This window comes from Hippoglossus hippoglossus, chromosome 17, assembly GCF_009819705.1.
Source record: "Hippoglossus hippoglossus isolate fHipHip1 chromosome 17, fHipHip1.pri, whole genome shotgun sequence".
Classification (NCBI taxonomy): domain Eukaryota; kingdom Metazoa; phylum Chordata; class Actinopteri; order Pleuronectiformes; family Pleuronectidae; genus Hippoglossus; species Hippoglossus hippoglossus.
Window position 1 is genome coordinate 21,297,576 of NC_047167.1, and position 14,308 is coordinate 21,311,883.

Here is a 14,308-nt window from a genome sequence, read left to right on the forward strand (position 1 = left end):
CATTTCTCTGTGTTTCTGTGGGTGCAGATGGGGACTCGTTCTCGTAATGGCAGTGGAGCCTGGGCCTTGACGGCTGTGTTCGAGTGCCGTCAGAAGACACAACCGTTACTTAATGCAAGGGAGGAAGTCCGGGCACCTCGAGGGTCTGCTCCCCTGGGAGTAAAGAAGCTGTAATCCCTGTTGCTGGGGGCCACACAGAGAATTCCTTCAGGTCAGTGCAGCACCGGTTGGAGGAGAGAGCAGTCGGTGGAACACTGGGATATTATCGACTTACCATCCGGCAGTGTGTGTGTTTGTGTATCAGTGCGAGGGGAGTTATTTCCAGGGGTGCGTTGGATTATCCACAGTGTGTCTGTCTGTGTGAGAGGCAGGTTCGGAGTGTGTAATGCACCTGTGTCAAGTGGTATTGGCAAATTATTTATACAGGGTTTTTTTTCCCTGTTGGTGCCATATGGGTTAGAGTATTAACAATTACACTGCACATATGTCCAATTTGAAGCATGTGAGCTGAGCTCCTGCTTCTTTTAGGTGCATTTAAACTTAAACAATAAGATAACGTTTTTTTTTGTCATTCCAATATCAACAAATCCTAAAAGACATAAATAAATCCTTATGTTTTGACCCATGTCTGTCTTGAATTCTGCAACAACTGCAGAACGGATTTCATGAAACTTGGTGGAAGGATGGAACATGGTCCAGGTAGGAACCTTTTGAATTTCGGCGCGCCACAGGGACTGATCTAGTTTTTTACATTTTCACTGATAAATCCAGGGAATAATTCATGGTTGTTGATGAAAAACAATCAGGCACATTTAGGGGACCTGATATCTACGAGTATGTGCAGTTTGGTCCCTACAGCTGAGGTGTGTGCTCTATTGAGGCCACTCTAGTGTTTTAATTGTCATTTGTTTGTCTGTTTATCAGCAGGATTCCTCAAAATGTATTAATGAACAGATTCTGTGGAGGGAAGTAGAAGAACCAGGATTTCTGTAACATTCAGTCTTGTCGTGGATGTTCTGAAACAAAAGATCCAGCCTCGTTCTTTCAGTAGAAGTGTTGGTTATTATCTCACCTGTGATTTATGTTATCATAATGCTGCCTTCCCTCATAGTAAGTAAAGGATTTGAATATTTCTTCTGCCTCTGCTTCTTTTTCTCTCTGAGTGACAGCTCACCTAGCCATGTTGTTAGCTTCACCCTACTGGCAAACCACTGAGGCAAAATCATGTCTTATGAATAATGTGCATGTATTATTTGGTACAAATCCGATAAGGCCTGTTCATGATGTCCTTGGATTAAACTAAACCCATTATACCCCCAATGCATTATCGAGCAGAGATAATTCATGAGACTGGAACGCCGATGCCAAGGTTTAGGAAAGTTACAGTTGTAGTGTCAGCGTGGGGTGGAAGTCAATACCATCTGGAGGGGAAGGTGCTCCTGTGCGGCTTTGAAATCCGCTCTGTTGCACAGGCCGGCCACACGAGACAGAGCCGTCCAAGTAGCAGAGCTCTTGTCAAAGCCCAAACCTGAGAGAATAGCAGAGAAGGCTCGGTTAGACAGTTTTTTCATTTTAAAAGTAGGGCTCATACAGTATTAATGCGACTGACTTCCCTCTCGGCTCACAGAGGAGCACTGGATATTGTAGCTAAATAACAGAATAGGGGTCAATTAAGTTGAGCAATCACTTTATTTTTTCAATTTCCCCAAGTCTGGAAAAACATTCATATTTAACCACAATGTCTCAAAAACATAAAACCTGCAGTAAAAACTTCATCCCTCGCCACCTGCAATCAAACTGAAAATGACCTTCTGTCTGCGGCCGGTGCAGATATTCATATCAGCTCAAATTCTCCAGAGCGGTCACTGTCGCTCTTAATGTGCAAACAGGACACGATGAAGTGTCGTGCAACATAAAACACACGGAGGCAAACTGGGGCTTTTTAAAATCCAACGAATCTAAGCAGAACCTGCAACAGCTGCTGAAAAATCCAGTTGTCTGTTCTTCCTGAACAATGAAACCACTGTTTCTCTTCAGCTCCTGCACTGTTCCAACTGTGTGGCCTTTGTCAGCACTGCTGGCTACTCATTGTGTTTCTGAACGCTCGTTACTATGCACACAGGGTTGGTTTTTTTTGCTTTCTCCCAAACCCTTTCGGTTATTGCTAAAAAGCTTCTGTGAAATCTGGCTTCATTTGTTGCCGTTTTGTATGAGACTTGAATCCAATTGCTCCGGCAGCAGCGGCCTTGCTCGGGACCTCTGGGGAAAAGACTCGTCGCCGAGGGCTGTGCCACCCACCGCATACCACCGCTCACTTAATCCGGGCTGCAGCTCGAGCAGCAGAGTCAGCTGGCAGCGGGAACACTGTGCAGATGAATTTCGGCAGGTGGTCACACTCCCCCCTCTGTGCTCCCACACACACTCCCCTTTATATCTCTGTCCCTCCATCTTCCCACCATGCTCTCTTCTCCTGCCTCTCTCTTCACCTCTCCCTCCCCTTTTTACCTGTCTGGTCCTCGGTGGTGTCGGCCTCGTGGATCTGGTTGTCGAACCACATGTGGGACACGGTCATGCGGTTCTGGGTCAGCGTGCCCGTCTTGTCGGAGCAGATGGTGGAGGTGGAGCCGAGCGTCTCCACGGCCTCCAGGTTCTTCACCAGACAATTCTTCTTGGCCATTCGCTTGGCAGTGAGAGTCAGACACACCTGGGAGGACGGTGGGAGGTGAGAGGGGGGGGGGGGGAGAGAGACAGAATGGGGAGGCAGAGGAGGGGAGAGGATGGATGATTGTTGGTCAACAACGGGAGAGAGCATGTGTACGCACCGGTGCGTTCAAGTGTTTGTGCATGTGAAATCATGCGTGGGCCAGGTGCCTTACAGCAAATGTGATGGTGTGTGTGTTTGTGTGTGTGTGTGTGTGTGTGTGTGTGTGTGTGTGTGTGTGTGGCTGGTTAACAGCAGGTGCAGAGGCAGAGGCACATGAAAACATGATGCATAGACTCATTCTATATGTTCAGGAGACATAGCAACATACATTAAACCAAGATGACCACATCGCTCACGTGGCAGCAGAGGCAGCGCACACGAACATTTCCTCTCCCGGTGTTTAAAAGAGAAAGCAACTAAAGAAACCAGCCACTGGAAGTTAATTTATTTTCTGTGACCAGTGAAATGTCGACTGACGGCGTTTGAAATGCCAGCTGGCATCCAGCTCGGCGCGTGCTTTGTTTATTGTTGCAGAAAAAAGTTAGACGCACCTCAGCATTGGAGCCGCTTCAACATCCAGCAGTAAATCACCTGTGCTCTGTAGAATCATTTAATGTTCACTGAGGCTGAATTAGAGTTAGGAAATGCACGGGCGTAACTCTTAACATTGATGTTCCGTGCAGGTGAGCCATGACAGTGAGCCAGCAGGCAAAACATCAGGCGTCTCGGGCTGGCACGCTCAAAGCTGCACGGATCAATACCCCTAACAATAGATCAAATGGCTGTGAGAAATGTGAAAGCAGCTGCTCGATATGAAAACTCAATGAAGGATCAACATCCGACTCCTCAGATCTGCTCAGTTTTGACAGTTTTTACATGTGAATAGTTTGGTTTTGAAGCCTGTGGAGAAAAAAAAAACGGTCTAATCAAGTGTGTTCCCAGCTGTTTCAGTGACTTAAAGGAGACATTATACTTCTATTCAGGCTCATGATTGTTATTTGTGATATTATTTGAGAAGGTTTTCATTTTCCACTGTTGAGGAAACACGTCACTTTCCTAATACGTCCACTGCTGCAGCTCCTCTTTTCAGCCTCTGTCTGAAACACGTGGTTTTTAGCTCCTGACTCTTTCAGCCCATGTATGAAATTTACTTTAGGCTTTTTAAAATATACTCACACAAAAAACTGAAACAAGACGCCAGAGGAGAGAGACACTGAAAAATCCTCAACCATTTAAAGGAGAGCGTTAATAACTGTATTAGTCACACCTCTGTTTACTAGCCCTGCAGGAAGGTCTTTACTTGATGCTAATTATACTAAATAAACACAACAGCTACTAATTCTACACAAAAACCTCCTCATCCTACAGAACTCATTAGTATCGCTCGTAATTAGTAAATAATTCAAAACACTTTCAAATAAAAATATCTAAAATTACCATTTGCAACACAAACACTATTTAACCTTTTGTATGTTTGAGTGCAGCTGCTAAATTATGACCTTTCCCCCCACGGCTTAGTTCTCATTCTATTCCAGGAAGAATGTCGTGACCCTGCTGCAAGGAGAACTTGTTTATCGCACACTGAAGTGCACGTTGTTCTATAGAGGCAACTACGACACACACACACACACACACACACACACACACACACACACAGACACACACGCACGCACGCACGCACGCACGCACTACTTACAGTGACGGTAGCCAGCAGGCCTTCAGGCACGTTGGCCACGATGATGCCGATGAGGAAGATGACGGCCTCGAGCCAACTGTAGCCCAGGATGAGGGACAGGATGAAGAAGCTCACGCCCAGGAAGACGGCCACGCCCGTGATGAGGTGGATGAAGTGTTCGATCTCGATGTTGATGGGCGTCTGGCGGACCTCCAGCTCCGACGCCAGAGTGGCGATGCGCCCCATCACCGTTCGGTCCCCGGTGCCGATCACGATGCCTTGGGCTGTACCTGAGAGGGAGGAGAGGATTCAGTTCGGCTCGCTCCACAAAAACATCAGCGTTTGACACATTGTTCCAAAAAACTTAACATTTAAAAAATGATATCTCCTGAGCCAAACAGATGATTAATCACCCATTTTGTCAGTTTTTCAAAACAAATTCAAAGCAAGCTCTTCAAATGTGACATCACGGGAGTACTAAGCAGAAGATCAAGGGTTTAACTGATCCACTGTCTTCCCGCGCTCTGTGATGTGCGTGCGTTTCTCCGAGTGGTGCGTCGAGAGACAAATGAGTGATAAGACGGCGTGGAGGACTCTGCAGGGGTTGACTGCTGTATGTGGTAAGTAGGAAGGAGGGTTGATGGGGAGGTGACGGCTGGATGAGGAGCAGTGATGGATGGAGATGAATTACAGGTGTTGGCCGGTGATTGATGCTCAGGTGCAGCCGAACAGATGCTGGACTGAACGAGTGCGTGTGTGAAGAATCCTGAATCTCTAAAGAGCACAAACTTTGTAATGGACAGAGTTTGTGATCAGCTGTTTTTTCGCAGGGACTACTTTCTCAGCAGTTTTAATGAAAACAAGAGCAAAAGTGTTTCCGGGGAAAAAAGATATTGTCACTAGTTGTTTTTATATCATTTTGAATCCTGTGAACACTGCAAACATGATTCAATTTCCCTGCACTGTGGTGGAATCAGAGATCACAGGGACAAACACTGAAGAACACAAAACTATCTGCATGGCTCGGCACCGGAGGTAAGAAAGAAAGGAAGAGGTTTTCTTTTTAGAAATCGGATTATTCAACGCAGCCTAAACTCGAAGGAAACAAAACTGAGGAACAGACAATAAGATAGAAAACTGTTGTTCTCTATCTTGTCCTTTTTTATTACTGATTCTGATCTTCTTCTTCTTCAGGGAAAAAACTACATACATTTCTGAAATGATTAATTTTTTTTATATGTTTTTAAAAGATGCATCTAGATCTTGGGAAAACAAGTATTTTAATTACTCAGAGAAATGGTAATTTGATGCAGATATAATATCTGATATGATCAAAAGATACTAAATGGACTTTGTGCTCAGATTGTTATCGAGTAATAAACTTCCAACTCCGGCTAAGTCCTTCACTGACAAATGATTGGATTTACCCAAAACTGATGAACTCTATGAGAAGTCCAACTGTTGTTATATATTAGAGTTAGTTATATACATATATTCTATCGTTAAAATTCAGAGGAAGACATTGACGAAGCTGCAGATATTAATATGATGATGCCATTGAAATGCTCACTGCGTCGCTGTTTAATGATTGATAGCAACTGAAATACCAACTCCAATCCCCACTGGTTGCATCTCAAAGGGAAACACTCAATAATAATCTTTACGGAACGTGTGATGAATTGTGCAGTGAAATTCGTGGTTGGTTTGCTGAGTCAAATCTCCAGGTAACAAAAGGTATCATGAGAGAAGATCCCACTGACCCTCGACACAGTTGGTGGAGTAGAAGCAGATGTTGCGCGTCTCCAGAGGATTGTCGTTGGTTAACTCTGGGGAGCGAGTCTGGGGCTCCGACTCCCCCGTCAGAGAGGAGTTGTCCACCTTCACAGGGAGAGGGAGCAGGGAGGGAGCAGGGAGGAGAGACACGTGTTATCCAGTGAGAGGGAGGGACAGAAACAGGAGAGAGCGAGGAGGTGGCACTGACAGGGGGGGGGGGGGGGAGTGAGAGGAGACTCATGTCAAGCTAATGAGAGCCAGCAGGAGGAAACTTCATTTGGTGTTGTCACTGTCGTAAATATTAAAATCATATTAATAATGTAATATAATAGGTAATGGTTATCGAGTTCTGCTCCAGAGACGAAATGATTACATTTTATTTCCAAGGGAGATAAAAAAGCAGATATATTCTTCACACTAAGTTGATAGCATGTGGCCACAGATGTCATTATATTCAGGTGGGACACGTCCCGACCACAGACTGTGTAGAAAGACAGACAACACGTCCCCACTCCCCCCCCCCCCCCCCCCCCCCCCCCCCCCCCCCCTGATATTAGGGATTTATTATATTTTAAAATCTTGAAACACCCGGTTGACCTCCAACGACCCCTAATGCTCCTCAGGGAGGATTAATAGAGCAAAACCACACACCATTACTTGATTAGAACAATTGTCTGGAAAATTAAAGATGCCTGTATTTTAATGTATATTTTATGCAGTATTATTATTGAATTGGCTGGGATGAGTTTACTTTCCCTCTTGTTTTATCGTGGTTCACTTTAATACTTTTTCTGTCGACCAACGCAAATAGTGACTCACAGAATCGAAGGTTTGGATGGTGAAGGATTGGTTTGAGGGGGATTCTCCACGATCACATGACAAACTCTACCCTCAGGCTGAGTAATGCCGGGTTGACCTGCTGCGGGAGCAGCGGGTGACTTGCTGATAAATGGCGGTGAACATCGTGAACATCTTCAGCTAATCTGTGATCATTGCTCAGACGTGTACTTTATTAAACAGCTTCATCACTGCAGCAGAATGTGCCTCCCTAAGCCACAGAGACATTTATCTCCTTTAAAATTAGTGGGAGAAATATTCACTATTTAATACCATCCGTCCCCCTTTTGCATAAGTGGGTAAAGAGCGGCGTTAAAACTGCATATGGGTCATTAAGACATGATCATTATTTATAAAGCAAATTAGACACAGCCGGTCTGTTTGTTGGATAATGTCAGGATTGGTTTTCATGTGAAGAACCTGCAGCAGCACAAAGAGGAAACAGACAGGTGAGCTGTGATGTCACAGAAATACATAAACTATAGAAGTTCATATTAATGAGGGAGTCGACAAAGTGCTGCTCGTTGTGGGAGGTGTTGGTTTCTCTATAGATTTTAAGTTGTTGACCTTCTATGTAAAGTGCATTGAGATAATGGAGATTATGATCTGGTGCTTTTCAAATCAAACTGAATTGAACTGGAATTGAAAATCTAACAAAAGAATTGTACAAAGTCGATTTAATTGTAAAATGCAGTATTTGTCTATGTAATGTTGTTTTTAGCACCAGTATAGTATTATGAACTGGTCGGTCTACTCGTCGGGCCAAATATCGTGACCAGATTTTTCATTTAACATTATTAACTAATTCTAATTTTGATAAACAGCTCAACGTTTTCAGATAAATCAATAATATCACTGAGATGAATTGGTACAAACTTTGGTGAAAATACACTCATCAATATGTATTCTTTGTATTTTTATAATGAATTTAAATGAGCAACTACTATTTAACAACTAATATGATTTATGTGGTTTTTAATGGAATTTACACCAAATTAAAAAGTTAAGCAAAATAATTTCTGTGAACTAACTTTTTCCCCGTGTGTAGCACCACTGGAAAGCATAAGGAAATTAGGAAGAAAGAAAGAATGAAAGACAGACAGACAGACAGGCAGAAAGAAAATGAAAATGAAGACCAAAGTAGTACTACTGTAATACCCCCCTACCCTACCCCCCCCCCCCCCCCCCCCCCCCCGGCGCTGAGCCCTGGACCCCTCCCCTACCTTGCATCCGCTGGAGGAGATCACTCGAAGGTCAGCTGGGATGCGGTCTCCCCCTTTGATCTCCACCAGATCTCCCTGCACCACAAGCTCAGCATTGATCTGCATCTTCTCCCCCTCCCGGATCACCAGCGCTTGCTGGCATGGAGCGAAAGGAAGCGGGAGACAAGAGAGGGAGAGGGAGAGGGAGTGCGAGGAAGGGAGAGAGACAGAGAGAGAGAGAGAGAGAGAGAGAGAGAGAGAGTTTGGGAACAGAGAGAGGATTTAGTCAGAGCAGGAGATAGGAGGGAGATTAAAAAAGAGGTACCAGAGGGTGTAGAGGTATGTGAAAGGCAGATAGAGTGAGAGAGCGAGAGGAGAAGGAAGAAGGGAGAAAGAAGACAGGTAGGGAGAAGGAGGAGGCACAAGAAGGGAGTGAAAAGAGCCTAAATAGATTAAAGAATTAGGCAATCAAAGTGCTGGAGGTGGATAACGTGAGGGGGGTTTTTATGCAAACACTCACAATCCGAAGTTGGCTCAAACATTTATTCTTCTTTTGTGCAAGCTTATTAGGTTTCCACTCAAGTGCGAGTGTAAGCCCCACTTGAGGGACGGCTTATTGATTCAGAAGCACCGCGACGACACCGAACGCATCAACTCACCTGAGGCACCATTTTCTTGAAGGAGTCCATGATGCGGGAGCTCTTGGCCTCTTGGAAGTAGGAGAAGCAGCCAGTGATGATCACCACGCCTGCCAGCACCACGCCCAGATACAGCTGGTAAAAGCCGAGCCACAGGGGGAGACAGTGTCAGTATCGTCTGAGTTTGGATGACGTGAGGCACGTTCAAGCTTCAGACAACAACCAAAAAATGCAGAGAGTGAAGAGCCAAAACAAAACTGCAGAAGCTCTCTGTCTCAACGGGATTTAAAAAGGAGAATTCATCCTCCAGCTGAATTCTTGTGTCTCTTCCTGTCATTGTGGACGTTTGATTCAAGGGAACATCTGTCTCGCAAAAAAAAACAGAAAACCAAGAAAAACCAAGAGCGGAGAGTTTGATCTGCGACGCCACCGAGAGACGCTGCAGCCTGACACACAGTTATGTGACAGCAACAAGCATCTATTCTGGTTTCTTGATATTTTATTTTTTGGTGAATATTGTCTCGTCTAGCAGTGAAAAAGCTGTTACGGGTTCGGCTCTCGATCTCGAGGTTTACGTCCTGGACTCCTGGAAAATAAAAATCCTACAAAAACAACAGCTTGCTTTGCTATTTCACACATGAATGTTTTTTTTACTATAGCAGCGAGAAATCCTCTGAACAAGGGAAAACATATCTATCCTGAGAATATCATTTGTCAGTGTTTACAATATTTGCCTCCACTTTACTATTCTGTTTCCAGCTTTGTTTACACGTGTTTTTTTTTTTTAACAGATGTTGAGTCTCAGCTCTTTTGACTCTTCTCGCTTCAGGAGCTTCTCGTTGTGCAGAATTATCAGAGTAACATCTGTCCAGATGGGTGACACACTCCGATCTGCTTAAAGAGTTGCAAGAATAAAATTTAAAGATTATAAACATGGATTTTAAAGCAACGCCATGTAAGTGTTTTACAGGCAGCAGCGCCCCCTGCAGGCACACACGGTGATACATTCTGCTGGGCTCCATTTTCTCGTGATCTCGTGTAGAGAAAATCACAAAATCTTTCAATGTGTTGAAGCTCTGACAGCGTAACCCAACTCACCCATGATATTACAAATACACCAAACTGTCAAGAAGTCTTCATATTTAAAAGTTTCTGCTGAATATTGGAGATAAACGCTGCTTTTTAATGACTTCTAAGTGTTTTTAACTGATCTACAGTTCAGCTTTGCTCTTCAACTTGCTGGAGCTGATTCTGACACTTGAAGCTTCTCGCACATCTCGCAGGAGATTGCACCAAAGTTGCAGTGCAAAGAGCAAGAAGAGAATTTCAGGGTGAAGAGTGGGCACAAGAGAGAAGCTCCATTCTTTCTTTTCCAAAGTCAGTGAACCATCAAACTAATCTTGAAGCTTTTAAGATTAAAGAAATTACAGAGAATTGTGTCATTTCAGCAGGTGGTGATGCTCCGATCGGCGAAAATCTCTCAGCTCAATAAATACATGAAAAATAACGAGAACAAAGCTAAATGAAGACAACAACAACGTGTAAAGTCCTGTTAGGCTGGATTTTCATCTCCACTAAACGTTTTGCACGTTATGCAGAGGCTCAAAGTGCCAGAGCTGCAGGCAGCCGGGGCTTTGAAGCCGCTCAGCAGAGCATCCAGCTGCACACGCTCAGCCCTGAATACAGAGATTAAATCACGGGGAGATTAAAGTACATGCGTGCGTGTGTCTCTCTGTATGTTACTGTATATTACGTAAGGCTGTAATACTGTCGGGGGTTTGGAGAGTGTGGAATGATGATTACATAATGAGTCCTAATGCTGCCCATAAACTGCAGGATGGATAACTGCCTGCTGAGGCCAGTGTCAGCTGCCGTTTTATAATGTCACACGCTCGTAAATTCTACACTTAAGAGGACGAACTGCTGGTGTTTCCTTTTGGCTCCATGTTGTTCATGTGACTTCAATACAGGTCATATCAAGAAATGTGCATTGTGACTCATGGTTTTTAAAGGTTAAGACAAAAATAAGGTTGACGGACGGTAGAATGTTGATATATTTTGATATTTAATATTAAATATATCTCAAAATGAGCTGTTTAACACCAGTTACCTATTATACAGGCTGCTAATGAACCACAATGGAGAGGTTGGCTCCTCAGTGCAAATGATTTGATGAAATGTTTTTAACCTTCCTTTGCCTTTGAGCAGTTGAGGTTTACAGTGATTGTTATATTTTGGATTTCTCCAGATATTAAGGGTAGTTGGAGAAATTGACCGACACTCTACAAGACTACAACTGGTGCTACGTACGACTGATTACAGTAACTTACAGTAAACTCAATAATTAAATAATGTACCTGTAAATATAAACCCTGGAGTTTACTGTATATATGCCTGTACCCTTATATCCACACTGTATATATATAACCAGGGGAACCATCCTTGCTTAGCTGCATCTGCATGAATAATTTGTACGTTTGCATATTTTCCACAATCAGTTTCTCACGTTGTCATTGACCGGCTCGTCCTCTGTGGCCACCTGGATGCTGTAAGCCAGGAAGCAGAGGATAGCGCCGATCCAGAGCAGGACGGAGAAGCCGCCGAACAGCTGACGGCAGAACTTGACCCATTCGGGGGTGGTGGGTGGCGGAGTCAGGGAGTTGGGACCGTCCCTGGCCAGAATCTCCACAGCTCTGGCGTTGGTCAGGCCCTGGGAGGGGGGCAAATTGGAGAGAGCTCATTTTTTAGGAGTGAGAGTGTTTCTGTCTGTGCTGCGAATCTTATTACAACACAACAGTCCCATTTTCACTGCAGCTTAAAAGGCAATTTGACGGCAGTTGCAGAACATCAAGTATTCCTGCCTGGCCTATTTAAAACCACATGTATAATAAACTGGGCGACTCCTCTCATCTAAAGTGCTCGGCCATACAAGGGCTGGATTTGACTCCGCTGAACTTTTTTTTTTTCTTCCAATTTAATGCCTGAAAAGGTGAAATTCAGTGAAAATCTACGTTTTTTTACAGTTTTCTTGAGCTCTCCAGCTTCCATGTTTTCCTCAGCGCTACTATTACAAAGATAGAAATCAGTTTCACTACACCTGCAATGTGAAAGTCAAGGCACACAGCGAGCGCGGTCACAGCATTAAGACTTTTGTGATGTATCGGCGTCTGCCTGACTCGGGGATTTTAGGAGTTTGTGCATGAAAATGTATGTTTGTGTGTGAGTATAGGGATTAAAGATGAAGAAGGCTCAAGGTGAGCCGGATGTTGCTTTCAGGTACAGAGCGCCCAGAGATAACATCTCTATAAGGGACGGTCTGCTCTTTGTTGTGTGTTTGTGTGAGAGTGTGCATGTGGGAATGTGTGTGTGTCTCTGTGCGTGCACGTCCTTACCCGTGTGAGCTCCACTCCATAGCGTTTCCCCAAATCGTCCAGAGAGATTTTGTGGTCATCCTGCAGGGAGAAAATGTGCCTTTTTGATTTCTCAGTGGAACGGGATCAATAAACAGTATCAGAGTATTTTAACTGGCCAGTAGAATTATTAAGCGACTTCGTCTGTGATATATCGTGAAATTCTACAGCACGACATTCACTGTCCTATTCTGAAGATCAGAAGCGTTTGGAAGCAGCTATAAAGGGAAGTGAAATGAGTGACCACAGTAATGGTTGAACGGATCACAAGGGCAGCGGTGGGATATTAAAAAGTACATTTACTTTTGGGTACTTCTCACTTTTACCGCAGTACATTTATACTCTTACATACCACTTATGTGTATAATGTTTGAGTACCACCGCTGCAGGAGGGTGGACTCATGAATTCAGTACCATCTTCCAGCAGGAAAAAAACATTATTCTCTCTACCTCACGTGGATTCAGGGGCTTTAAGTGTATAATCGTGACATATCAAAGAGGTCAAAGAGGGAAGCCCACTCTCCCTGCATTTCCAAGTAGAACTGAAACCGAGGTGAGGAAACCGTCTTTTCTCTAGCAGTGAAAATGTGACCTAATAAAGGAAAATCCGCCCAAAAGCAGCAGTTTTATCTCTCTTCAAAAGTTCATGCTGTTGTTTAATGTGTGTATTGTGTTGTCTGGTTGTGTATTTTTAATTATAATCCTCTATAACCGGCCTGAGCGCTTCCTGAAGATACTGTTTTCAGTTTTCAAAATGGAGTTGGGTGCAGGAGAAACCCAAATTTCCGCCGTCAGCTGTCAAGTCGGCGTCAGTCCCACAGAATGAACGGCTGCTTCTCTCATTCCACAGTAACACAGGGACCCGTCCACCAGTTGTCTCACCTACAGTTGTCTCCAGTGGACGACAGTGGGCTGCAGCTGCACCTAATTTGGCCGCGACCAAAGCCATGGCCCAGTGTTCACAGAACAGTTTGCTTGTTAAGCTTTGTTTATAAGCCCCCTACACCCAATATTGATCATCCATTGTCTGGCAGTTGTTAAAAGAATTTCTGGGTTACAAAAAAAAAAAAAAAAGAAAGAAAGAAAGAAAGTTGGAAATCACAGACTGAGGAAGTAGTTCACGAGGCAGAGTGATCACTTAATCACGAAACCACTCCAAAATGTTGACAGTATCCAGGGAATTGTTCTCTTTAATCAGTCACGGGCCAACTTGATAATTGACACGAGCTGCTTTATCAGAGATAGAGCGAGCAGCGAAACAGAGCCCAGCCTTCACGGGCATCGCTTGGCTGCGTTTTGACAGCAGCTCAAAGAGCTACAGCTCTGCACAAGACAAAAACTCTGCACTACACTGCTGGTGGCCCACAAATTATTCAGTATCTTTTGGAGTACAAAGAAGAGCAGCCAGAGGGTGGTAGAACAGATAGGAGAGGACAGGCTGGCTGGGAACTCGTCTCGAGCTGACTGCGCTAAGCAGGCTGCTTTGCCATTTTTGTTTACGGGCCACTGTTCTCATTTATGGCCCTGTTCAATAACCTGGTGACTTTGGGCGTAACACTATTTGGGGATCGTTTGGGAGCAGCGGCGATGGAATCAATCACGGCTGCGGAGTGAGTGTGAACAGGAGCGGTGACAGATTGTGTTTCTTACAAAGGACACTTCCTTCTTCAGCTCGTCCAAATCCCTGTCCTTCTTCTTCCTCTTCCCTCCGTTCTCGGCACCACACTGCAGGGAGAGAGAGAAATTACCATACATCAGGCCCCAAGGATCCCAAACCCCCCACGGACAATAAGTGGGGAAAAGTCACATGCTTGTTAGCGTTGCTGAACCCAGCCATTTACATTCATACCCGCATATTACATGTGTCAATAGGAGCACAATGGACTTGGTGTAGGCTGCTTAATTTCACTCTCCTGGCACTATCGGCAAACTATTCACTAAACACCGAGGGGGGAAATGTTTATTCTCACGATACGAGTTCCTCATTTGTGCGAGCGAGAGAGCGTGTGCGTCACGAACAGATGGAAGAATGGTGCATCATGGAAATCATCTGCTGCTGTCAGTCTCCT

At 44.5% G+C, this 14,308-nt stretch overlaps 1 protein-coding gene across 2 annotated transcripts in view; it reads right to left on the reverse strand.

Moving 5' to 3' along the window:
- Positions 1–14,308, reverse strand: part of atp1a2a (ATPase Na+/K+ transporting subunit alpha 2a) — a 32,373-nt gene that overhangs the window by 17,422 nt on the left and 643 nt on the right. The window contains exons 1-10 of one of the 2 annotated variants that reach the window (XM_034612959.1): positions 14,089–14,109; positions 13,890–13,964; positions 12,222–12,281; positions 11,336–11,539; positions 8,851–8,964; positions 8,213–8,347; positions 6,140–6,257; positions 4,401–4,669; positions 2,506–2,704; positions 1,419–1,528 (exon numbers count right to left, since the gene is read on the reverse strand). In XM_034612959.1, the coding sequence (XP_034468850.1) occupies positions 1,419–1,528; positions 2,506–2,704; positions 4,401–4,669; positions 6,140–6,257; positions 8,213–8,347; positions 8,851–8,964; positions 11,336–11,539; positions 12,222–12,281; positions 13,890–13,964; positions 14,089–14,094 (1,290 nt within the window). In that variant the 5' untranslated portion in view covers positions 14,095–14,109. Of the gene's footprint in view, positions 1–1,418; positions 1,529–2,505; positions 2,705–4,400; positions 4,670–6,139; positions 6,258–8,212; positions 8,348–8,850; positions 8,965–11,335; positions 11,540–12,221; positions 12,282–13,889; positions 13,965–14,088; positions 14,110–14,308 lie in introns of those variants that run through there. The other variant, XM_034612958.1, reaches the window with a different exon arrangement.